Source organism: Neodiprion virginianus, chromosome 4 (genome assembly GCF_021901495.1).
Source record: "Neodiprion virginianus isolate iyNeoVirg1 chromosome 4, iyNeoVirg1.1, whole genome shotgun sequence".
In the NCBI taxonomy this organism is placed as follows: Eukaryota; Metazoa; Arthropoda; class Insecta; order Hymenoptera; family Diprionidae; genus Neodiprion; species Neodiprion virginianus.
Genome location: NC_060880.1, coordinates 27,847,631 through 27,874,888, shown reverse-complemented (window position 1 = coordinate 27,874,888; position 27,258 = coordinate 27,847,631). Strand labels below are relative to the sequence as shown.

At 38.2% G+C, this 27,258-nt stretch overlaps 2 protein-coding genes across 2 annotated transcripts; both read right to left on the bottom strand.

Annotated features, from left to right (window-relative positions):
- Positions 1 to 7,421: 7,421 nt before the first annotated feature.
- Positions 7,422 to 25,848, bottom strand: LOC124302874 (uncharacterized). Its single transcript, XM_046759444.1, has 9 exons — positions 25,706 to 25,848; positions 25,132 to 25,317; positions 24,213 to 24,368; positions 20,106 to 20,315; positions 14,071 to 14,349; positions 13,847 to 13,975; positions 12,361 to 12,393; positions 11,924 to 12,139; positions 7,422 to 8,102 (listed from the first exon to the last, which is right to left on the bottom strand). Exons 1-9 carry the CDS (start codon positions 25,761 to 25,763, stop codon positions 7,693 to 7,695), a joined length of 1,677 nt encoding a protein of 558 aa, XP_046615400.1. The 5' UTR covers positions 25,764 to 25,848; the 3' UTR covers positions 7,422 to 7,692.
- LOC124303151 (pacifastin-like protease inhibitor cvp4) lies at positions 13,686 to 14,641 on the bottom strand. The gene is made up of 3 exons (XM_046760033.1): positions 14,425 to 14,641; positions 14,071 to 14,349; positions 13,686 to 13,975 (listed from the first exon to the last, which is right to left on the bottom strand). The coding sequence occupies exons 1-3, from the start codon at positions 14,480 to 14,482 to the stop codon at positions 13,833 to 13,835; spliced, it is 480 nt and encodes a 159-aa protein (XP_046615989.1). The 5' UTR covers positions 14,483 to 14,641; the 3' UTR covers positions 13,686 to 13,832.
- Positions 25,849 to 27,258: the final 1,410 nt, after the last annotated feature.

The window sequence follows — 27,258 nt, the reverse complement described above, 5'->3', positions numbered from 1 at the left end:
CTCCTCTTATGGATCGCCATTTACAATCTGACGAGCGCCATCTAGCGGCGTATTTTCGAACTCTCAAGCAATCCGCCGCTCGGTCGAGTCAGTTTGAAATTCCAGCTGGATTCGTCGACGCGCGAACGCCGAACTCATGAACGACTTTAAATCGAAATAATCTTTGATCAATTACCTCGCCACCGACACTTGTACTTTTCATACGTAGAAAACGTAGATATTTACAATCTGGTAAATAAAAAGTCGTTCCAACAGACAGAAGATATACGAACTGACAATACAAGCATATCAATTTTTACCTATATTCTAAAAACCTAATGGTTGATTTTCTCTTTCTTTCTAGTCGGTGAAAATGTTCACTCTTATCGGCAGATACCCAACGATCAAATTCTTCGCACGTGATAATAAGATGCCGAATTTTCACCTGAATTTAAATACTCTAGTATCTAGAAACCGGAATCGCTTTCTCAATGATTTATTCAGCTGTGAAACAGCGCGTGCATGCATCAGAGATATATTGAAGTTTGACTGTATCTTTTTGTGGAATAGTAGCTCATGCAAATTGGAAGGAAGGATTGAATGAATGTATTGTTTATTTTTTTTTCTTGCATTTCGCGAGCAAAAGATTCGTAGGGGAGAAGCTGAGGGCTGGAGTGTGAAATTGCCTGCAGAATTATTTACTTCATTTCTACCTGCGGGGCTGGAAGATCAGCTAGTTATTTTCAAGAAATTATACTTTATCCGCGCAAGCAGCACGACTGTTTCGTATTTATTATTCAAGTCGCCCTCAGTTGGCGATTGTCACGGAGCGCAATTAGTTCCTGACAAAAGACTTGGATTCACAATGTAATTTAATTATTACTCTCCTAAGGTTTTGCAAGTATTTAATAAAAATTGAAAACAATATACCGAGACAATTATTGTTTGTTATTATTCCCTCTATATACGTTAAATATAAAAATATGTAAGAAATAATTCTCCATTGCACCTGTGCAAGAGAAGATGTCGTCAATGACAAAATGATTTTCAATTTGTTTTTCCGATATTGATAGCATATAAAAACCGTAGATAATTTCATCATTGCAAGAATAATAGTGCTGTCTATTAAATTTTATTGTATCAAATATCCAATGATTTTAGTTTCGTGCGCTGTTTGAAGCGCTATTTTTACACTCTTCTCACAGCTTTTTGGGCTTGACACAAGCGTAAATAGAAGGTTAACCATCAAAGTAAAATTTATCTATCGCTACATAAAATTTTGCTTTGGATAAAGAGAATAAAATGAATAAATAATGCGACATCTACTGCGATGATTTTGCCCGAAAATATCCAGAATTCAGTTCATGGTATCATTAGGAAGTGGCTGAGGGCAGGTATGTTCGGTGCAAATGCCTATAGTCCCGTCAGATCTGCAGGCACAGGAATTGCAAGCGATCTCTACGGTGGTTCCAGGTTCGCATTGAGTATCTGGAAAATAAAGAAAATCGTCAACTATCACGGGTGTGCCAAACTAAGTATTAATTTACTGAATCGGTGTTGTTCAGCTTTAAGTATAAGTACGGAATTCATTATCGAGATATAATAGCGAGCATATATTTCGTTTGCGAGGCAACTATTGAACAAAGATTTCATCTTCCTCGTCATTCGCCAACGAATAACTCGAATATCACGTGCGCCAAAAAGTACTCAATCATCGATTATGTACCGTAATTACCTTCATTGTCACCGCCGTCCGCAGGAAGTATCGGACCGAACCGTGTTTTTTGGGACAAATTCTACTTCCGTAGTTACAGTACAAAAATATAATTAATATCGAAGGAGAACACGGTCGAATCACACTTGACTTATTGCCGGCAGAAAATAAATTCAACTAATCATGGACTGACGAGGAGGCCGTATTCGAAGCCAGTAGTCCCCGTTTTCACGGTTCTGAGCCAAATTTTTGATCTGTTGTCATTATGTCGCCTTCAATAAGTCAAATGACAGATTAACATTTCGTCAAGTCTGCTATCTGGATAATTACAGTTTTAGTTTAGTAATTACACTTTTCCTTGCATAGAATGATAATTTCCTCGACCTATTTCACTCGTGTGATAAAAGTGAAATTCTCATTACAGAAGCCAAGAGATATACTGTATGTTTTCCATATAAAATGCAGCGTGCATAAATAGCACTTGTGCATAGTGGTAATGTTACTTCAGCCTGCTTTACCAGAACTGCCAATCGGTATATAATAATATTTTCTTCAATTGCCTGAATAAAATTGAATAAAACGCTTTGTGGAATAAAATTGTTATCGTGGTAAACCACAAGGCTTATCAATTTGTCTGTTCCCTCGTAATGCGGTAACTCATGTACTACATTCAGTACACCACTTTCCAGCTGGCACGAGAGCGTTCTTTGTCTCAACCGTGCATTATGTGTTATGAACCCCCGTTCCGTGACACAGGTTTTTTCATATCAATTAACTTTATACGCTCAATACCACAATCGTGCCACGGAAATTGTGAACCATTCGCACGAAGGTCATCCCGGTTGCCGATATTACGCGCGATATTTCTTTTAAGGTGTCTTACCGTGAAAAAAAATGGTGACATGTCGTATTTCGACCTAATTAATGCATATAATATGCAGCTTTGACTAGGCAGTATGGCCGTAAAAAAAGTGTAGCAAGATAGTTATTATGCGCAAGTTACACTAATATGGTTTTTGGGACCAATCAATTCTCAGTCTTAAATCTTTCAAAATAGTACCTATATTTTCAAAAATTCGGCTATTTGAACTCTTAATCTTTACCGATAAAGGATTGCATGAATATTAATGTCTCCCTGCAATCTGATCCATTCGATAAATTCGATAAATTTCGAAAACTTTGTACACACGCGTACAAAATATCGTAAACCGCTAATTTTTTCCCTAGTATCACAGGAAAATCAATATGATTTGTCTCTGTTGAGTACAGGGAGTAAAATCGCTTGTGATTTAGATTTTGAAAATGTAACGGACGATTTTGCCATCATTAAGATGCGAAAAAAAATTTGAAATATAATTACTCAATATCGTAATACAAAATGTACAATACCATTTCATACAAGCTTAATTAAATATGAGAAGTATTACAATAAAAATGTCTTTCCTAACCCTAGTAGATTTCATTTTCTATCACCACCTTTTAAATTCAACCAATTGGGCCATCTTGCAGGACCGACATTCGGCATATTTTTGTAGAACAGCCTTAGGTATGGTGCCTCCCTTAATTCGGGCCTGCTCCTTCTTGGAAGTTATAATACTAATTGAATTTGGTTCAACTTACTTTGGGCTGTTGTAGCGTGTGGATAAGGAACCGTGAATATGAGGGCCATAAACCCTAAGAGAATAATGGTGCTCTTCATCTTGATCCACCAGTTCGCTTGCAGGGTATGCTGAACTTCTTCTGACCGGTAACCGTAAGCGAATAAAATATGCACAGGAAGTCTGCAGGCAATCTGTTTGATACTCCGGTAATAAAGGACGTCACGAGCACGAGGTACTTATGTACCTGCAAGGTGTACGGTATAAATTTCAAAAAGCAATACTTTGACGATATGCTAATATTTGCATTTTATGACGTTTGAGTAAAACGCAGTTGTGAACACATAACAAAGATATTATGTTGAAACAAGAGTACCCTTAACTTCACGCAAGACTTGAACATGTTCTTACATGGATCGTCATTCAACTTTCCTATTTTCATTTTCCCACAAGTTCTTTAATTTGGCTTCTATTTATGTTGTACATACGCTCATTGATTATATTTAAGTACTTGTTCTTGAAGGTGGTTCCGGAATGACACTGAATACTTTTACGCGAATATGTCAAATTCGTCTTATTAGGATATAAGTAATTTTATATGCTACCTAGAGACAGATGTATGTATATGTGCGTATGGGTGAGAAGGATGCCTGCGCTACGCGACAGGTAACCGATAGTTGTAGAAGGAAAGAATTAAGCACGTCAAGTGAGGAGAGCCACATACATGTTACTTTGAATCCTAATATGAAAGTTGCGATCCTGAAAAGAACTTGAATAGATATAACATATTATTACCTCTAGTGCGGACCTGTTATAAATAATTATTTCAGTAATCCCGGCCGAATTATTCAACATTTCTAATCACAGAAGAACTAAATCAATCGATCGATAATTGTCTAAGTTTCTGGATAAACAGTTTATGCCGTCCATCATCTTCTACATCTGACAACAGGAAAGATATTACCTGTTTACTCGTCGATGACATCCATATTTCAGGTGAGCAAAGCTTTTGAGGATACGCTCCTTCTTACTGGGTGTATCGGCGGCTGCGAATCCCGCTTAGCGACCTGTCGCGATGGGTGATAATTGTGAAATGCTCCCTCGTGCCGAGCGCTCCGATTTTTGGTTTGATCGCTTCGATTGCCGGTGGCGCCCTCTGCGCGCGGGACAGATTTCTTGCGCATTTACCACATTTCGGTAGTGTACGTACATAGTCTTATTCTTCCGCATATCCATCAAGGCAACCCGGAACTTTGAATGCGAGTACTTGAGTGACGCAGGCATCTTTGCGTTCCGTCTTTCAGAACAGCCCGTTGCACATTGCGTTCACTTCTTGTGCGGTGCCTTGGGGTTCGGTCACCCCTCGGAGCACGATCCTCGCTGTCTCGGGGGTAAGCTTTTCATTTTCCGGGTTGCCTGGATTTATAATTGACTCGTTGATATAACAGTTACGTCTCACGGCCTGGGTCACGATACAGTCGACAACATTCTTATTCCAACTTTAGTTCAGATGCAACGATTGCAGTCATTGCAGAAGTACCCTGTGTTTGGCTTGTAATTTTTCTCCTTTCCTGCAAAACGATAAATCACTTCGTGTATGACAATTACAGAGAAACCGTAGCTACGTCACAATACCCAAATACGAAATGGAAATAACCTTGCGCTTCATCAGCTCGTATTCTCGGGCCTGGTAGGTAAATCTGGTAGGTCTTTGAAGAAAAATCTTGTACAAATCAGCGAGACCATATCTTTTGAAACACCTAATGTAAGCCATGCATCGACCTCATAAGCGCCAGTAGAGTGCTAACCCATTAGCGTAACCGTCGCCTCGGTTGCCTATGTTACGGCGGTATAAGCGCGCACAGTTAAATTGTGGAAATTCAAGAATTAGAAGATATGGATTATCTGTTCGATTTATCATCAACATTTGAACAAGTTAAAATATACGCAGCATGGCAATATGCGCAAATACTTAAATAAACTGAAAAAATCTCACACAAAGCGGAGCTGATGACTGTAATGCGATGAGAATTTTTAATGACACACTCGCTCCGAAAATAATATTTACCGATCTCCTTCGGGTTATCAAGAATCGATTGATATTCTTGTGTTAAAAAAATTCTCGATGGTTACAAAAAGTTTTAGCCAGTCTTTCGAAATTCGTTCGTAATCAGGTTTCGGCGAACGTGAGTCGAATGCAACGCAAGCAAATAAAGTAAACGTCTGAGATTAAAGAGAACTGATCTGACTATGAAAAAACAATGTCAACAAAGTTCATTAGCCGTCATTTTTTTATCTGGTAACTGGAAGATAATCAATATGTAAGCTTATAAGTTCAAGTGTTATACAATACTTGTGCGTAATAAGCTCATGCAAGCTGACAAGAAGCGTTTAAAAAATTTGTCACAATTTTAACCAAAATCACGGCACATTTTCGTGACTTATGTTAACGTAGCTTAATTGCGTTGAGATTATTACTGTTACTTGCGGCCGTAAGTAGTTTTTTATCAAAATTTATTCCATTCGATTCTCAGAAGCAGAAAGAACCGTATGAGATGTATGAGTTAAAATTCTGTTTCTAGAATTAAATGTGCTGTGGGGAATATTGAATCGAGATAAAAAGAACGGTTAAAGTTCAAACACAGTTGGTCTGTCTGTGGGTATTTGGTTCACGAAAGACAAACATGCAACGCGACCGATTCCACCGAAGGTTAGCATTCTCAAAAACGGTACCACTTATCAGCAGCTGTATTTATGTAAGATCAAAAATTGAGAAACAAATAGGTCAAGCGAGACACACTCGGATATATGAAGATCTATTACTCGGAAATGCCGTTGCGTGATGAAAGCTGCAGAAAATCCCGAATGTTTTTACGAATAACTTATGAAGCGTCCAGCTGACTCGCCGATTATCGGCATGCTTTGATATCATATCAATATAAACAGCTTTTACTGGATTGCAAAAGGGTGATACATATAATTCGAACAACAATACAATTGATGAACACGAGTGAATCACCAATGTGTGACAGTCTATAACTCCGCGTAAACAGAATTGATGAGTTTCTGCCGATTGAAAGGGAAAAAAATAATATGTGAGTACAATATGAAGTGTACGCTGCAATCGCAAATGCAATCATATCTTAATTATACTCAGAATGTTGGGCAATCGTACGTTGATGTCACCTACAATTATGACGGATAAATTTTTACTGAATTTCAGTGCTGACAAGTACCAGACGCACATGGAGTGGAGTAGAAAAGATCTCAGACATCCGTTCTTGTAAATTCGATTTACTAAATGAATAAAAGGCTGCTGTTGTTTAGTTCGTATGGTTACAAAATTTTATAATGTAAGTGACGCATTCGCGCGATAGAATCTGATGCCAGCACTAGACGATGGCAACAATCTGTCTTGAAACTGCATTCAGCGCAGTATAAACGTCAGTCAGAAAACGTAGAGCAAATAAAGGCTTGGGTATGAACAAAGCGAACCCGCAAATACCTCCAGGTACTTCCCGATGCTTGTATTCTCTTCTTAATAAGTACTGAAGTTTGGAAATACATGGCACGTGCATACACATGAGGTGAATATTAATCAATGCTTCAGGTATCGCTGCGCATACGCGGTTGAGTGAATCGCAAGGTGATCATCGAGTTTCTGATAGTTTAGCCGAATACCTTCGTTTAAATCTGTAGAGTTGTTTAGCGGATGTTCATCTGCCGAGGTGATGATTGGATATCGATGTTAAGCGTAAGCATAGTAAATATTATTGGTGGAACGTGTCACAGTTATTATTTCGTCACTTCGGAACCTCTTTATGACGTACACAGTTCCAAAATGACCCTGGGTATCATATTTTTCCGGCAGTTACTAAGCGGTTACCTTTTATTGAAAACCCGCATCAACATTTAATTACGTCAAATAACCACGTTTGGTTGTTATTATCATTATTATTCTATTGTATTTTCGACTTTACTGGGTTACGCTGTAATTCAGCGTCACGTCACGGCTTGTAATTTCAAATATCTCAGTCCTTCTCGACTTTGTCAAGTGAGAGATAAGGAAGAGGCAGCTGGTCGATATGCCAATATACTGGTAAGCGGATGATATAATAGGCTCCAAATTATTAATGTCTACCCAACAACCATTTATTCACATTATTACATCGCGTACAAATTTATCACGTATATTTACAGACACTTAAGCTAACACCGAGGTGAAATCTTTTGAAGATATATTAAATATATAAAAACTCCCACAGAATTGACGTTTTCAGTGCTTTTCCGAAATTTATTTTGGGCTTGTGTGTATTAAGTGGATTAATTTTTCTACAACAAGCTATCAATATGCAAGCAGCTGACTGACCATCGAGTGAACACCTAGTTTTGCAATGTCGCCTATGTCCGAAGAGACGGCGGCTTAAAATCTTTTGGCAGGCACCCCATGAGCGTACATATCGCAGACCGACCATCGGGTGAACATGTGCAATGATTACAGTCGTCCATGAACCTTTCGTTTGGTGTACAGCGAGTCTCACGTCGCTGTCTCGTAAGGTTGTTAGGAGGACATGCCATCAGGGTACAAGCAGCTGAACGACCATCCCGCGAACACCAACAATGATTACAATCATCCATGAAGCCTTCATTCGGCTTGCATTTCAGAGGATTGGGGAGATCACGTCGTACCCGTGGAAGTTCCTGAGGTTTTGGGCATATACTCCTGGTGCACGCCTCGGCGGTTCCCTGCGGGTTGCATCGACAAGTATTGCAATCCAATATTCTCACGGCATTGGGCTGGCACACTTGATCTGAAGGGTGAAATGAAACGTGAAGCTGAAATGTACCTAGCGACTGGTGACAGTTGAGTAAATGTCAATTCAAAAGCAGCATACCTCGTTTGGTACGAAGCAACGGGTTGTCCTGATGAGGAAGCTTCAGGGAGCCATCCGCATTCAAATATTCTTTTGGTATTTGGACGCACATCATTTTAGTGCAAGCCAAAGCAGTTCCATCCTGAGAGCAGGTGCACGTGTTGCAGTCTATTTTAGTCTGTGTCCCTGGTGTGCAAATCTGTTGCCGTACTTGGCCACTTGGGTGTCCATGGATTCCTTTTAGAACATATCGGATGGCAGGTTAGTACCGAAAAATGGTTCAATAAAAAACAAATAAAAACTAAAATCTGAACTAGATTTAACGAAATATCGAAATAACTACTGAGCTTGAACAAATGGCTCGCGAATTTCGTTCGATGGTCAATGATTATGACAAGACTCATGGCGATTGACATAAAGTTTGACGGGCCTCAAGATATATTGATAACGTTACTTACCAATCGCCAACACCACGAGAATCACGGAGCACACTCGAAGACTCTTCATCATTATCGAGAAAACTTGCCAACAATATCAGTTGAGTACCAGACGAGGAGTAACGCAGCTCACCCAAGACTCGGAGTTAAATATGATTTCGAATCCCTGAATCGTGAGAAACTAACCAATCAGAAGCCGTGGATAAATATTGCGAGAAAAGTTATTGACGTTGCGACGGAGATGCGATAGGGAATCCCAATCGGAACAACATTTCTCAGGAAGTCTGGAAGGCGGGTGACGTAATTACCTACACTTCTCAGTTCCAAAAGCAAGAATCTCGACTCAAGGTTTCTCGTCAAGCATTATCTCCGATATTTACTCCGTCAATAACGGATCAAAAAATTAGCGTTATAGAGTTATTTTTACATGAAAAAATTATTTCACTTACCTTCTCTTGATTCTATTGCACGTATGTCTACACATCCATTGCGGTACTTACGACTAGTGTGATCAAGTTTTTTTTATCCTTTGTAGGTACCGTTCTGTGCGAGGTATCAGAGAATTTATTCATCGAGTATAGGAATACTGGGTCACTCGTTAATTTTATCACATAATTTATAACTCGTTCGTCGGCCACGGCCGAGAAGCAATCGAATAATTAACGCTATCTGATATGTTGCAGTAACTATATATATTTATATATGTATATGTTTACCAAAGTTTATATAATTATTTGTAAAATATCTGAGACTTGATTATACATCGTTCGGCCATCATTATCGTATTGTAATTTTTTTGTTAACGGAAACGACGAGTGCATACATATGCTCGGCGCTCGTGAATGCATGTATGACTAATGCATACAGTTATGTTTGCAGTCACAATTAGCACTTGCCATATATGCGCATGGAAATTTGAATTCATGCAGTGCATAAACTTAGATCGTCAAGGCGAATAGCAGTCCAAGTGGTTGTTGCGTGTCAAAACATACCCTTACAGAATGGGGCGTTATGTTCAATAAAAGAATTGCTAGAAATTTATTAATGATAAAAGATGATAATTTAGAAAGTATCCAATAGCATTTTATTATATTAGGGACTGCTTTACGCACAGAGAGATAACATAGATAAGCGTAGCAATAAACAACAAATTCGTTTGTACTTCGGTTATTCCGACTGTTTCTTTAAATTCAAAAAGCAGATCTGTTTGTACTCCGGTTATCCAGAATGTTTCGTCATACCCTTTTAGCAGATAGACAGCGCTTGTGATACGATAGTTCTCAAGCCTGTTCTATTCTGTGAAAAATATTTATCTCGAGCAGTTTATGGTGTACGTGGGTCTCCCCATCTGGCTTCTTCGAGTTTCTCCTTTTTAAAGCAAATGTACATCCTGTATCGATATTTTCCAAGTAGATCAGATTCGTAGATTAATAGAGAATTATTGGACTAGAAAAAAAAATAGGATTTAGATTTCATAAATCGCAGGTAAATAAATAAGTGTTAAATCACATTCAATATAAAAGAAAGGAAATATAATATGTAAGGAAATCTGGGATATAATTATACATATTGTCTTTTAATTTATAAGAGCCTTAAATTCTCTAATAGTAAATATCCCATAATTCTGTAATTACACCTGTGTTAGTTTGATCAAACAAACGGAGATTATATGTAAACTCCAAAGGTTACCTCTAACCTAGTTGTATCATTGAAAGTATTTCTTGCAATCCATGTTTACGAGTAAAAAATTTGAACTTGGCCCCAGGAAGTAATTCCAAACACCCTGAGATTCTTATCTACTCTCCAATTAAAATATCTATTGCTTCTCGCAATTGGCGCTCAACCATAAAAGAAAATTAGAATCTAACCGAAGTGTCCCACGGTGAAGAGAAGAACCTTGGTCCAAAACCTAAACAAACATCTAACACCAATGCACACAGCCATACCGAGTCGGCTGATTAACAAAGAAAACACTAAAAATCAATCAAACTCGAGTTAGGTAGAAAATCGGGGAGATCCTGTAAGGAATCCAACGGGGGCCTGATTCTGATTTTTACTGGTAAAAAGATTTTCCGTTTAACTTTATGTAGCAGTCCTACCTTTATCAGCCGAGAAAACCCTTTTTCTTCTTATATTTAATAAACAAAAGAACGGAATGGGTTCAAATTTCGACGGTACATCGCTCTTTCATAACGGAATTCAGGAAATCAAATAAGGCGTATCGATAAGCTTTTGACTTGTAAATGTACGCGGCCAAAAATAGAGCACATCAAGCGGAAACAAGGACTCGATCACTCTTGGGAAGACGAGCAAGGAGAAAGTAACGATACATAGTAAAAAGTTCTCCGTCAAAAAGTTCAATTCAACCTTTTTCATTGAAAATATCTTCAAACCAATAATGCTACGTAACTAATGTGAATTAAGACAAGATCATCTTAACCGTACATCGATGTGTAAAAAACACAGTTAATTTTTATAAAATTTAAATTTCGAGAGAAGACTTTGAATCCAACAAAGTAACAACAAGGCGGAGGATTGATAATAACATCTACTCTTGAAAAAGCCATGTTGATATCTTTTCAAATTTCACGTAATGAGAAAATAAAAACCAGGTAAAGGTTCACATACTCGTCATTACCTAATCTATCAAACACGCTTAACAGTTCTCAAGAGACAATTTTTAATTCGTATGAATGAAAATGAACCGATAAAGTGCGTAATCAACTTCAACAAAAAAGTGTTGCTCGAAACAAAAGAAGACTTAATTGATACAATTTTATTTTTACACAGTTATCGAAAAAAAAAAGAATTTCCAGTAAATTTCATTAATAAACAAACACATAAAAGCTTTCCATGATAAAATAATTGTGTGTCAACATGTTTTTGAACGTACCGTTTTCTGATTAGAAAATATGTAAATAAGGAAATTTTTTATTGTAATTAACAATAGTATTTTAACGGCTACACATAACAATGACGTGCTCCCAAAACGTTTACATTTTTTCCTTACAATCTCGTGTGACGAAAATTAAGAGAACATCAGGTGAAAACTAAGTACCTAATTATTCATTCACGACTCCTTGATTTGGCTTCAACGTGGGAAGGAAATTGCGTCGTTTCCTCAGACATTAGTCAATTCTTTGCTAGAACATCTTGAAGCAATTCTCGCTGGTTCCGTCAATTCTGCATCGGCATGTCATGTTATCATTGATTGTTCTACTTTTGTTAGGCTCGCAGACTTGATCTGAAAGGTCAAACGAAGAATGAAGTTGAAATGCATTTAGCGGCTGGTTACAGTTAGACAAATGTGAATTCAAAAACCTCGTTTGGTACGAAGCAACGGGTTGTCTTGATTAGGAAGTTTTCGTAAGCCATTCGCATTCAAATATTCTCTTAGTGTTTCTACGCACATCATTTTAGTGCAGGCCAAAGCAGTTCCATCCTCAGAACAGGTGCACATATTGCAGTCTACCTTAGTCTGTGTCCCTGGTGTGCAAATCTGTTCCCGTACTTTGCCACTTGGGTGTCCGTGGATTCCTTTTAGTACATATCGGATGGTAGGTTAGTACCGAAAAACGGTTCAATAAAAAACAAATAAAAACTAAAATCTGAACTAGATTTAACGAAATATCGAAATAACTACTGAGCTTGAACAAATGGGTCGCGAATTTCATTCGATGGTCAATGATTATGACAAGACTCATGGCGATTGACGTAAAGTTTGACGGGCCTCAAGATATATTGATAACGTTACTTACCAATCGCCAACACCACGAGAATCAAAAAGCATACTGGAAGATTCTTCATCATTATCGAGTAAATTTGTCAACAATATCGGCTGAATGCCCGAAAAGGAGTAACGCAGCTCACCGAAGAATCGGAATTAAATATAATTTCGTATCCACGGAACGTAAGGAACCAGGGAATCAGGAGCCAAGGATGAATACTGCGAGAAAAGTATTTGACGTCGCGACGGAGATGCGATAGCGAATCCAAATCGGAACAATATTTTTCAAGAAGTCTGGAAAGCGGATGACGCAATCAACTACAATTTTCAGTTTCACAGACAAGGGGATCGGACAAATGGCAATTCCCTCTCTATGTCTCTCGTTAAATTCAACCTGCGATATTTACTTCGTCATTAAAAGACTAAACAACTCTACACCACAGATCAATGTTTATAAAATTCTCACAAGCTAAAGGTATTTTTACACGAAAGAATTTAATTATTTCACCTACCTTCTCTTGGTACTATTGCGTGTTTGGGTCATAGACACCCATTGCGGTACTTGTGACCAGTGCGATATAATTCTTCATCTGCGCCGATTTGTGCCAGGTATCAGAGAACTTATTTAGCGAGTATAAGAATAATTGCTCACTCGTTAATTTTATCACATAATTCATAAGTCGTTCAACGGCTGACGAGCAATCGTATGATTAACGCTACCTGATATGTTGCAGCAACTCTACAGTGTGTATGTTTATTACCAAACTTCGAACGATCATTTGGGAAATACTTGGGAATTGATTATACAACGTTCAACCATGGTTACCGTATTCGAATTTTGTTTTTTCACTGAAGCGACGAGTGCATACTTTTACTCTGTGTTTCCGAACACACATATTACTAATGCATATAATGGAGCTTTTCATGTCCACTGGAGAACGATTTTCTCTCACCATTTTTCATTCTATTCACGATTATTTACACAACTCTCCGATCTCAAAAAAGCAGTCCCGAATTTTCTCAGAGTTTTTTCTCTGACCGTTAATTTTTTTTTATTACTCAAACCCATCTCAAGATCGGATTTTTGCAAAAATCTTGTATTTTATACTGATAATCTCTTTGAAATATGAGAATTGTTTAAAATATAGCGAAGCAAATCAAACATGTTGCGGGCAAATCATTGCTCGAGTTGACAATGAAAGCCCCATATAGTTATGTTTGCAAACACAATTAAGACCGTACAGCGCTGTATGGACGCGTGGAAATTTGAATTTATGCAGTGTACAAAGTTACACCGCCAAGGTGAATAGTGGGAACGAGATTTATAAATGACAAACATTCGCGCAGACGTGACAATTGTTTAAAGCACCGTATTTATTAAAGTTTCACAAACGACACTCGAGTCACACGTAATAACGAAGTAACTACATTTCATTTAACGTCTCGAGAGTCCAAAAACTCGTCCACATTTTCGAGTTGTTTTACAAGTAGCAAACACATTGTTCAGGCATTTGTACGCGGCGTAGAAGTTGGACAGGGATTCGTGGTGCAGGCGTAATGGCCGCCCCAACTGTCAGATTCGCACCAACAATGGTTACATTCGTACATGTACGTTGCTCTATCACAGGGGCCCATGATCAGTAACTCTGTGAAGTAGAATAAAAATTAGACCCGACTACCGAGGTTGCTTATAGTTGACTTGCAATCATTCGTATATGTATACTGAAATTCTTGCTCATACTTCGCTTCGTACGACGCAAATTTTTCGCTTGATCTGGATTTATTGAAGCGTCGTCGGAACTCCGGGATGTTGATGCAAATTGAAGACACTCCATTCTGGAGCAGGACCACTCTGAACCGTCCCCGACACAGAGGCATTCGTTGCATTCCTTGCGTTTCGTAGTACCCGGTATGCAGACCTGAGAGTTCGGGATACTTCTCTTGTGCAACATTAGTTTGTACGGATTTACACGATGCAGATTTAGCTCCGTGTCTGGCCAATCTTGCGAAGCTCCTTTGACTAAAAAATATCAAACTCCGTTATATTTGTCCGTCATTATTTGCCGACAGTTATTCCGATGATATTTTAACTTACCAACTTCTGCGTAAAACAGACTCATGAAAGTGAAAGCGTATATGAACACCTTCTTCATTTTGTACAAACTGGATTTGCAATCGTTTAAACTGTGTACTCAAGCGTTTAGTGGAAACTATCGCCTCGTTGTCAGTGCCGCGTTTTATTTGTTAAGAATATTACATATTAGATGAGCTTCCAGAAAGGCGTACGCCGATTTGAAACTTGAATTAAAAGTCGAGTGGAGGAACTTTGACCGAGATACAGATAATAATGACGATTGTTTTTAAACCGAACGATGATAACATTGAGTAATGTTTATTACGTGAATTTTGAATTATATTCGAGATAGCTGCTCGGAGATAAGCTTGAATGGTAATAGGTCAGAATGGATCATTGAAGGTCAGGTGATAATGGCAAAGCCCGTCTTAACGAAACACAATTTTGGAAAATAAAAGAATTTTTACTTTCAGTTATATCTCAATCCGATATACGTCATTGAGTCATTACTTAACCGCAATAAGTGAAATCGCTACCTTCAAAAACATCCAACTTATTAACCAGCTGATTCCAAACTGACAATGAGTCTGCTAACTTTGGAAGCATTACCTATAATAAATTTGAGGAATCGCTGTATCAGAAGTCTGTACACGGAGAAAAAATTTCGATTGATTAACGTCGATACATTTTGACTGTATTTAATTCAATCACATTGACGCGTCGTACTTCGTCGAATTGAAGTCCACTATTGTCATGCAGTGGATGTTCATTGCCGAATGAATCACTTCTATCCGTTAAAGACATAATTTACAAATGGAGAATTACAGAAACCGATTTTCAGCGATTATTTATAAATATCTAAGAATATTCAATCAACGATATCTCGTTCCATGTACTATACAGCGAAAATAAATACTATATGAGATTTCAAATGTTTGCAGTTCGTAAAATAATCAATCAAGTTCTAATATTTCATCTTAGTTCCACTACAAGTCATCGACCCTTCTCTTCTCGTAAATACACATCTTGTTATATGATTTACTTGCGCAATAAATAATTTGTTTCTTTCTGTAACTTAACACTGTCATTGCGTTTCTGAAATACCTGAATGAATTTGCGGTTCTTAAAAAAGAAAGTTGAGTTAACATTTACAGTAGCGCTCAAAAGTATTTTGCTAATATGAAATTCGTAATTACTTTGATCAATCGTTTTTCTTACTTTTCTTTATTTTTACTTTATTTTCGAGCAATCGAGAGTTAACTTTTAACAATTATGCAGAACATCGAATTTCTTTCAACAAATAATATTATTGATTTTTGTAGTTTATACTTGCATGTAATTAACTCAATTACTATCTTTGTCAAAATACTTTTAAGCACTACTGTAAGTGTAACAAATCAGTCGGGTGATAACCGAAAGTGAAGAGCGAGTATGTACGTACTTAAAAACCATAGCTTTCAGGCGTTCCCAACGAATTGTTTCGACACGCAAGTTTACAACGTTCGATAAAACTGCGCTATACTTACAACTTTAATCTAGTACATGGAAGCCACGGGTCGGTTCAAAAGTAGATCAACGCGACGGCAGTAAAACCAGAATGGCGATGGCCGTGGACAATGCAGTTTATTTTTTCATAGACTCTGTATCAAGTGACTAGATTATACTTTTTTAGTAAAAATGCCATCCGCGCGTGTATTATCGGACAAGCTGGAAAGAAGTGACGGACCTTTTACTGATAATCAGTGCAAAGGAGATTGTTGAGTTCTTTCCGCATTATATATATTAATTTTTGCAGTAGGTATGGAGTAAGTGGATGTTTGAACATTTTTAGCATCGAATTGCTCAAGTCTTATCTTTTATGAATACTTTGGACACTTGACTGGCAAAACATGCTCAAAATCATTGGAGATAGTGGAGGTGGTCCTCAACTCGTGTGCACAGTTTGTTACTGGACCAGACGGCAGAGTTTCGACCGTAACAAACTGTTCATAAAAGAATTTCATTAGTTTAAACGCTTCGCTTGGATGTCATTAACAAGACTTTACGTTTTTCTCCGCCTAGATCAGCTCTGAACTTTATGATGGCGAAAAGGTACGAAGAATTGGTTTTACACAATATCTCGTTTCCTGAACATTACAGGTTGAAAATGGTTAAGTAAAAAATTGAAGGTGGCAAAATTCTTTGGAAATAAGATTGCGTACATAATCTCTTAAGTCGCATTTGACGGGACTTTCTATAAATTGAAGAGCGAATCAAGGTGCACGTCGATCTGTGTGCTCAAGATTAATAGACGCATCTCTGGAGCTCGCAAATACAAAAGTTTTCCGTTATTATACCTCTAAGCAAGTCTATTTGATTATTAAACTTATATCTAATAAACTTTACAAGTTCTCCATCTGGTTGGCCGTTCTATGAATTCGTATGAGAACTAATAATGATTCATATTTTGGTACTCTCTAATCTTATGAAAATCTATCCCACGAAGCACGCTGGTCTACGTCATACAAATTTTCTCACATCAAGCTCAAAATAATTGTTATAGTCCGTGCGGTCGGACTAATTAACGTTGACTGAAGATATATGTAAAGACTAGGAAGACGCTAGCCTTACGAGGGTTATCGTAGTCGAAAATGGACGAGATAAATTCATCGTCAAGCGGCGTCCTCTGCGTTCTTCTTTAAACGCGTAACTCAATCCGGCAAGCGGTCGGTATGTAAAGACGACAAGAACTGGTATTGCCATCGCTCACCGGGTGTGATTTACTGTTAGCTGAGTTAGTAACCTCTTCTTGGTGCAAGCGATGGGAGAAATAGTCGAAGAAGTTGATCAGAGAATTGACAATGAGATGTGAGACATTTCAAGACATCTCGATCAAGATTCTACGTGGATGTCTCGCATTAGCTTTGTAATTTTTTATATGAAAGTACATGAGAAAAAACGCATTCGCAATTTATGTCAGAATTTTTTGACCCAACGTCTCTGAAGTGTAACTTAAAAACTTGAGAAAAAACTCCAACTTTGCAAAATCTAAAAAAAATTCAGAAAAATCTTACAAAGTATAACAAAATTTTGGACACCAATTGGGTCTCCTAATTAGGAGACGGTGACTTCATAATTTCGAAAGGTGAATAAGGAAAATGAAGATATAAAAAGCTATAAAAAAATATGAATATAAATATTACGATAATATATTCGATTGTCTGTAATTCTCTAAATAAACATTTTTCGGCTCATATTATAGTCAGTTTTTATGTTCGTTTTTACGTCAAAAATGCAATGGAATAATCATGATTTCTTTCTTGTAGATTTCGATGATTCATAGATCCGTGGCAGTTTATAGCTTACCATTTGCAGAATTCGACGCACTGCGGTTGTGTCATAGATCCCGGAAAGTCGCCTGTCGACAACCATAGTTTCCGCCATACACAAATATGCGATGATCCAATCCATGTTTCATTTCTCGAACACATTACGAAGATCAGTAAATTGAATTTAGAATCTCAAAGGATTCCAATCGTATATATGAGGTATTCCACACCATTTCACCTAATCGGTGAAGGTCACCGACGCCGATCTTGGTGTCAATTTTTTCCTCGATTCGTCTATCGAAAAAAAAAAAACACCTGTTCGGCCGTTTTTCGATTAGGCCACCTGTGTCGATTTTATGAATTTTCCAATCTTTCAACTTTTTCGAAACAGACTTTTTTCAACTGGCTCTATCTTCAAGAACTCAAGTCTCTGAATCTCCTATTCTGGTCACTAAGCAAGATGCAGTAGGCAAGACCAGCACATAAAACTCACTTCAGCTTATCATACAAAATATTATTCATGTCAGTTTTACCGAGAAAAATGTAATTTATCGAAGCACATATTAAATTTCGGATACAGCGTTGCTTTCTATTCAAACCATTCCTATTGTTCACGGGGTCCTTTTGATCAAAATGAAAATAAAACTGGACACTGTAAATATCGACAATATTTATCCACGTTTATCGATATTGCCTTCACTTACCGTTAGATCACAATTAATATTATCAACGGACAAAGTTGGTCGAAAACGGGATACGTCTGGCAATTGATAAACGCATCCTGAAGGCTCGTGAAGAAAATCCGGCATAGCCTTGTGCTCGGGAAAGATTTCTAGAAAGCTATCGAGCATCGCGGACTCGGGGTTGTAAATTTTGCACTCCTTCGATGACCAGGCCAAAACACCTGGCCAAGTGCCTGGAAGCGACGCCAAGCAATACCTCCTAAGATGCAGCCCTTCAGGGTGTCATCGAAGACTCCCTCGCCACCGCAGCCAAAGAGCAAGGTCCACAAGCCCTTGGACCTCCTAGAATGAGGGAATTAACTACCAACCTCTTAGCAGCCCGCGTCTACGGACGTCCAACCATCTCACACATCTTTATTATTACATTACGTAACAAGTATTCTGCCTAAACAGTTCCTTTTCGGCTACCATCGTCTTCGGTTATCCTTCTCTCAGTCAACCTCCATCACTCATCTTTCCTTCTACCATCGTTCCAATAAAGTGATTTTTCTTGGCAATCTTCACACACATTCATGCTGTAGTTTCTTTTATTATATGAAATTCCATCAACTTCCTTAAAACCTGTCATTTCGATCAGGACCCGTATCAAAATTCAAGTACAATATTAGTAATACAGTTTTACGTACAGTTCTATGAACATATCTGTTCTAGTCAATCAGCAAATTGCAATGGATTTATACGAATTATTATAGATTAAACGCGATGACATCTTCTTCGATTATATGAGCCTGTTCACCGTGAATTTGCGTGCAAGCTCATCCAAGGCCATTGACAGAGAGTGGAAATTATTGCAGGCATCATATTCCGTGGATCCTGGTCATAGATCTGTCGGTTGCTGAAAGTAAATCTTCTGATTCTCAAGAGCTCGCCACACGGGGTTTCAATTCCGCAGGAAATCCCGGCCCGGCTGAAAATCGATCGTGTTAATTTTGAATGTTCTCCTGCTTAAATTTTGGTTTAAGATCGTAGAGTTGATTTCGTATTTACGACCTACACGATTTTTGATATATGCGTACAAACGAATATCTCGTGTGTATTTCACTACCGGTAAAACGAAATTAATAAATGCCCCTGCACTTCGTTCGAACGAATCATTGCAGCATAACGAATTAGGTTCAGCTTCGAAGAATACTAGTCGTCAGTTGAGACTTGAGACAAAGTCGGGAAAAAGTCGCAAGCCATTTAAAAATCAAAAGTTCCAACGTCGCAGGCCCAGAGCGAATTATACCGTACATGGTGATAATGAAGCGTTGGAACGAGCACAAGAGTCAGTATTCGGGGTTTGACTAATGCGACAATGCGAAACGCCGGGAATACTTGCGACCATCCCGAACATCATTAATACGGGCCAGATAACTATCATAAACAAATTTTGCTCTCCATGCCTCGCTCGTAAGATTTTCTTATAACAGATGAAACGACAAATAATATTCATACGTCGATTCACGCGCAGATAATGAGTTGCCAATGGCTCAAAAACCGTCCTTCTAAGACAGGCGTAATAATAAATGAATTAACCGATTAAAATCTAACTCAATGACTCGTAATTAGTATCTGCAATAGAACATAATTGCGGGTCGCATTAGACACCAGGTTATGAATGTCTCACAAATCAAACGCAGTTACTAACATTAACAAAGAAATTTCTCACCTGATCGCTTGGAATGCTTTCCTGAATCTACAATTTCAATTCTTCCTTCTTCACACAATTTTCGAGTGCAGCCCCATCCGCTTCCATCCAGGGTACAAGTGCAGGTATTGCAGCCATCAAATTTTCTGGACCCTGGTTCGCACTTTTCATTGCTCAAACTTCTACCCAACCTCGATACGTCAGATTCGACAAACTGAGAGTCAGCTTCAGCTGTAGTTAGAATTTCCGTGGATTCATTCAGGTAACACAAAGAAATGTAAAGCGTGTTACATATTATATTAATATTTTTACAGCATAGATTCGATTGCGAAACATTATACTCAACGCGATTACATTCGTGTATTACAGTGCGTTCCAACCAGATTAAAGTGTGAATTATGTTTTCTTATTCGTTGCTCAAAACTACAGTTCAAGTAATTCGCTTACCATTTTGTCCGGCTACGAGAAGTATCATAGCCACGGATAGCGCGACTACCACATTCATATTGAACGCAACGCTGAACTACTGAAAGGAACAAGTTCTGTACGGTTCCAGTGGTCTGAAAAGACTGCTGTAGCATATCCATGGTTCAGCCTTAAGTACCACAGTGAATTTATCAGTTACAGGTGACGTAACCCCCGGCGGAATTCCAAGTTTAAACTTACGAAAACAACATTAGGCAGTCGTGGAAAATTTAGACAGTTCTAACGAACCCTGCACTAAATTGACCGCTTAAGACTTTGACATTGAATATTTGTACAACAGTTTCTGAGACGATGTAGGCTCAAAGAACCATTGCCTTTTTAGGACTTGGAGGACTAGGCGCTATAACTGTTCAACAGTCACATCCACAAATGAATTGTGGCTTAGTGTTTATTCGTAATTTTGCCGTCGGAAGCTGGTCCAACTTGAATCGGGATAGCTTGTCGCTCGGAATCTTAGGTCTGTGCCTTTCAATAGATTATAAAATTGATGTCCAGGACGCCAATTCTTTCACATTCTTCAAGCTTGCGTTCCAAAAACTCCGCAACGTTCCATAACGTCAAAGTGCGATTCTCTTCACCCTCCTCGCGTATTCTATTCGCTCTCATCGCGTGTCGCTACGACTACTTTCTCTCTATATATAGAGAATATAGAAATAATTAACACATATGTTTTTGTTTCAACTTGTTATTGCGCGGCTGTACCTCGGTACAGTGAAGCATCACCGACATGCACATTACGATGCTAAAGAGAACCTTCAAATTGATCATCTTCCGACTGTTTCGTAATCTCAACTTTATCGCATGGCATCCAAATCGTTAAGTGGGGGCTACTTATTCCAGAGATGCTCCCCGAGTACTGAAATTTTACTGAATAAATCGTGGAAATAATTGTCAAAGCCGTGCGTCAACGCCCCGGGCATCCAGGACTTGTGGCTCTCCGAACGAAAACGATTTCAGTTCTATTTTTGGAAAAGAAACACATTTGGCAAGATCCTTGAACTCGGAATTCCGTGTGCAAATAGGTCCGATGTTTTTTCTTCACACCCAATAGATGATTTCAGTCGTGAATTACGGCATTACGATTCGATTACTCACTTCAGCATTATTAGACAGATTCTCCATGTACCAAAACAGCTGTTTCTATAAGCTAAACAGATATTATATTGAAAAATTAACAACGCACGATCCAATCGTTTTGCAGTGATTGTTTTGGTACCGAAGTGACTCCAAATGGAATAACCATTTTAGTCGGGAGTAGGCCGGTAGATAATATTTCGAAAAAAAACTGAGCTTGAAAATAAATGATGCTTGCATAATTCCAGTGAGAATATTTCCCAGAAATCAGCCTCGATTAACGATAACATTCATGCGATACCGCTGACCCCGCACAGAACTCTACACTACATCTACACGCCTACTGCGTGATTAAATTCGAAATGTTCAAAATGATTATATAAGACCCTTGATGTGATGTTGATGAACTATTGAATAGCTTTCCCGTTAATGTTTACCAGCGACTTCGAATAAGAACGTGACGAAAAATAACTTGACAGGAGGAGCGGCTGGAACACTACAGCATATTCAACAATAAGGTCATGAAGTGAGCCCTGAAGATAAGTAAGATGAAATGTATCATACCTTGCATAGGAACAACATATGTGAAAATCGAATGCGACTTACAATTTTCTTGTGCTTCACATCTCAATATACATTTTTATCATATAAACCGCTTTATATGTATATCCATTATCCCCCAACTAAAAAGGTTAAATTCTAAAAGGGCCCACCAAGCACCACTTACTAATTTAATTCTTATTCCCAGGATTTTCAATTAAATTAGCAGGGTTCGATAGCGCACTTGTATAGTTTGGCGCTCACAAATGGATCACATTTCCATAGCGCAGGTATTATCCATTAAAACGACCCTTAACCAGCGTAGTAGCCGGAGACATCATCTAAACGATGACAAAAGGTTATGTTACAATCATGTTTTTATTGCGAATTAACAGACATCTACTTGGCAATAGTATGTGATGTGAATCTTTTATAATAAAGAATGAGAATGTTTACGTATGCTGTGTTTTTGTGAAATGTTTTTTTTTTTTTTTTAACAAGGTGATTATGTGCAAACATTTTCGATCAGGGAAGGTATATTTGTGGGTAATGACCACATTTTCGATGTATTTGGCGAAAGGTGTTTGCACCAGAGGTGCTTTTTGGGGGGAGGATCATACTTGAATCAATTTTTGTCAAATTGTTTGAGGTTGCCTTTTGCACACCAATGTCGGTCATAATTTCGCAAAAACAATTATACAAAGAACGATTTCGACGTGTTATGAATATGTTTACACGCGCCTGTACCATACATTACGTATAATAATTACTTTCTAGCCTTTAGTCGTGTTCCATGACGATGGCGTCGCTTTCGTAAAATCACAAATTACATCCAAGCGGCAAGCGCAACAACAACGTGATTGTAATCTTTGTTAATGCTTCACCGTGCCAGCAGATACGGAACCTCGGCTACGTTTTAGGTCTAACATTTCTAAAAAGATCTGACTTGACAGCTGATTGTGAGACCCGGTCTCTGTAAGCCAGTTAGGGATATCTTTCCAAAAATAGCAATAGAAAATTGCGAACATGTGTCGCAATGTCACATTTGTTCAATCGAACGTGCGTAGCATATGTTGATATGGGTACATCTGATGTATAAGAATCATATAATTTTTGTAAAACATCGTGTATATATTTATAATTTTTCTATCACTATCACCCGTACTCGACAATTATAATACGGCATCATTCAGAAGGGTATCAAAATCCAGGAAGATTTCATATATACCGAAGCAACAGTTGCAACTTTACAACGTACAAATTATTCTCAAAGAGTCGGACGGTTTTGTAAATTTAGACTTTAGAACTGTAGGAATAATGTGTTTATTGCATTTTCATAACAACATAAAACTCGTCACTCGATTACAAAAGGGTTCGTGTGATTTTCACAGGCATTTATTTTGTCATTTTATTGTTAATGTAAAAAAAACGCTGTATTACAACGTACACTTGGAGAACTGTATACATATAAAGGCGAGGTAGCGTGGCTCTAAATGCGGCAGATGAAGTAATGACGCTCCAGAGAAAGATAGCTTTGAAATGCGAGCCAGCCGGTGAGGAAGAACATCGTCAACCTGAGGATAAAAATATACCATTAGTCAGTGCTAGAGCCAGGCTAAGAATAGTATGTACTGATTAACTATTCGCACAGTGTCTTGGAGAAAAACTACCAATTCATGTAATCGTCAACACTAGAGAATTAACGGAGTAGATTTTCACCGGAACTTTAATACAAATGATTCGTGAAAAGGTTGCAACAGGTGAGCCAAGATTTTTGTAACTGCAACGCATTCATTTCTTGATACAAACATTCGTGCACACTCGATGATATTTTATCATTAATGGAATTGGTTTGGCGACTCTTTACTAATTCATTCTCGTCGTGCACTTGTCACGGTTGAACATGCAGATCGAGACACAGTGTATTATGAAAACGGCGAGACAATCAAATCAACTTTTGCGAGCTGTAAAAATTGTCCTACATGACACGGTACATCGTAAACGATAATGTTCCTCAAAACTCTTTACCTCGCTTGGCCCGCTGCTGGATGTAGTGGCCGGAACACCCCTTCAGCGTACAGCCCCATGCAGTGCCATCGGCGGTGCAGAAACAGGTGTTGCAGTCCAGGGCTTTCGTGGATCCAGGCTCACAAATCTTTGGTCTTTTCGTGGGAGAATCAACCTCTGCAAAAAAAAATCGAAACCAAAAAATGTATCACCATGGAAAAGTTACGCAGACAGGCGCTGGGGTATTTACGTGGCACTTTTCATCTCGGATAGGTACACTTTGGAAATGGAACCAAAACTGTTGTGTACATAATTAAAAGTTCAAAAGACAAATACAGGTCAGCAAAAGAAAGAAAATCACGAGCGCTGGGATTTTACCATGTGAAACTTCAAATTCGGATAGTTCGAGTACTCGTATAGTTCAATTATCCGGAAAGTTAGTATATCCAGAACAATTTGTACGAAATTTGCAAATGAATTAGGTTCACGCCACAAGTTTAGGAAATTTGAAAAGCAGTTGTGTATCTTGGCAACCGAGTTTTATGAGATTGTGAGTTAGCTGTCGACTTCACAAGGAATGTACAGCAATTTCACTTTGCCGTACAGAAATTGTACTCTTACTCCACTTCGGCGTAGAAGATCTGTAGTGAATTCGGAAAAAATTTATAAACAAATGTAACTTGAGGTATGCTAAAAAACAAGTTTTTTCCCTCGTATCGTTTCCCCTGTTAAAAATGAGTGCTTTCGTGTATTACAAGGAGCGTGTCGAAGGGGGGCTCTGATGAAAATGTTAAAAAGTACACACCCTAGTATACATAGGTATACTAGTAGTCGTAACTAAGACGTAGCTGTAATAATTGTAGTAAAACTATCTTAACACTATTCGTGTTATTCCTTTACATGTGGTATGCAGCCTTTGAAAACTGGGGAAATTCGTTACCTCGTTTAAGCCGATGCTGGGGGTAGTGCTCGGGACACCCCATCAGCGTACAGCCCCATGCAGTGCCATCGGCGGTGCAGAAACAGGTGTTGCAGTCCAGGGCTTTCGTGGATCCGGGCTCGCAAATCTTTGGCCTCTTCGCGAAAAAATCCAGACCGCCATTATCTGTTGGAAGCCCGTTGACTGCTGCAGAAAAATCGAGGACAGAATAATATATTAATCATCGACAAGCTACGCAAACACGCGCCCCTCACGGAAAAAACCTTCAATTTGAGGTGAATTCATACCCTTAATTTTTTCTTATGGGAATTTAGCATTACCTATGAATTAGGAGTACGAATTGACACTCAAGTTGAGGGTTTTTTCCGTGAGGGACTGAGTGCATCAATAAGTGCATTGAATGCGGAATTTCACGTATACTATGTCAAAAGAATATTTCCATAGCACTTTTCATGATTTGTAAAAGTCGAGTGTTATCGGTGAAAGCGAGATTTGGAAACTATTTTCCTAGATATATGTTCGTCGTCGAATTCCATATTCTTCTATTATAAATATTATTTATCAGATTATGTACCGGTTTTTACACAGGCCAGAGCTAGGACTGCTAAAACACAAATTAAAACCGCTCTCATTATGCCGTTAGGCTACTGTCGAGGATAGAATTCAAAGTGTGCGATGCTCGAGTGTCTCGAGCTGACTGTCGTAGTATAGCGAACATTCAAACTTAAGTAATATCAGTTATCAGCTGAAAGTGATTTGAGCAGGGAATTCATTAAAAACCAACCGCTTCGAAAGAAAAAATTATCTTCTCGTGGAGAACGTTGTTGATGAATCGTGCTACGTTTGCCGTTTGAGATATGGCTATTCGACACATGAATAATATGCGAGATATCGAAGACTTCTTTTTTTCAAATTCTTTTTGTAGATTAGAACAAAGCTTCAAATTTATTCTTGCTTTTGAATTTTTTTTTGGAATCAGGAAGGTTGCCATTCGTACACAATTACGGAGTTGTTGTTGTACAGAAATGATCAATTGTTTCAATCACGTAGTCGGAATATTTCAAAAAATGTATGCAACACGGTCTGTAAAAATCATTGAACCAATTTAATGCGAACGCTACAGCATCGCGTGATCATTTGATAAAAAGCTTGTGCTGTGTAAAACTCTTCTGATAGTAGTGATTTTTGTTTACGTTCGGCTTCAGCAGTTAAAGGTCGGGATCAAATAGATAATGGGAGTTCAATTTTTGCTCTAGTTGGAATAAACTTTATCACCCTCGAAAGTTAACTAGCACAGTATTCATCAGGGCAACGGGCACTAAAATATTACTTAAAATCGCGGGTAAATCAGACTTAGTGTTAGATTTATTCCACTAAATTTAACTTAGACCAACATCGACTCTCGTGACATGATCTCATCGTCAATTTGGACGAATAAATGTATCAGTTGTTGTTTTTATAATCAACAGAATGTTTGTACACATATGAAATCACTTCTACGCAGACCAAGTCAATTGAATAACACTTAGGATATTATGTCAAAGAATTAACTCCTGTCTTCAAATGATTTCAAATTGATCCAGACAGAGATACTAACATCGATTATGGGTATTTACTTTTCAGCTGATGTCAGCATAAATAATTCATTGACAACGTTGAAGAGGTGCCTATCGTCGACCTTTGACTCTGTTGACTGGGTGCTAAGGTCATTTTTGAAGTTGCTGTATAATATGCAGATACCTACTGCTGTCAGAAATATTTAATAATCAACGGTTACATTTTGGAAGTAGGATCAAAATTGTTGTGCACTTAACGATGGCGGATCTTCAATTAATTGATCTCAAAATCAGTAGAATTGACGTGATGAGTTTATTATTACTTATATGTGAGCGGCGTTCCAGGCTATCTCGACCTGGCCCTGACGATAACCAATTTATTTTTAATTTTGTGTTTCTCAAGTACGTTGTATGTCGTTACAAACAAACACGTTTTACAAATTTTGGGTTTTTAAACATAATTACTTTTCCAGGAATCGCTCGATTAGCAAGATCGCTGTTAATCACCAAAAATTTTCATAAAAATTACATAACAAATTCTTTGAACCACAAGCATTCTGAGCCTAGAGCA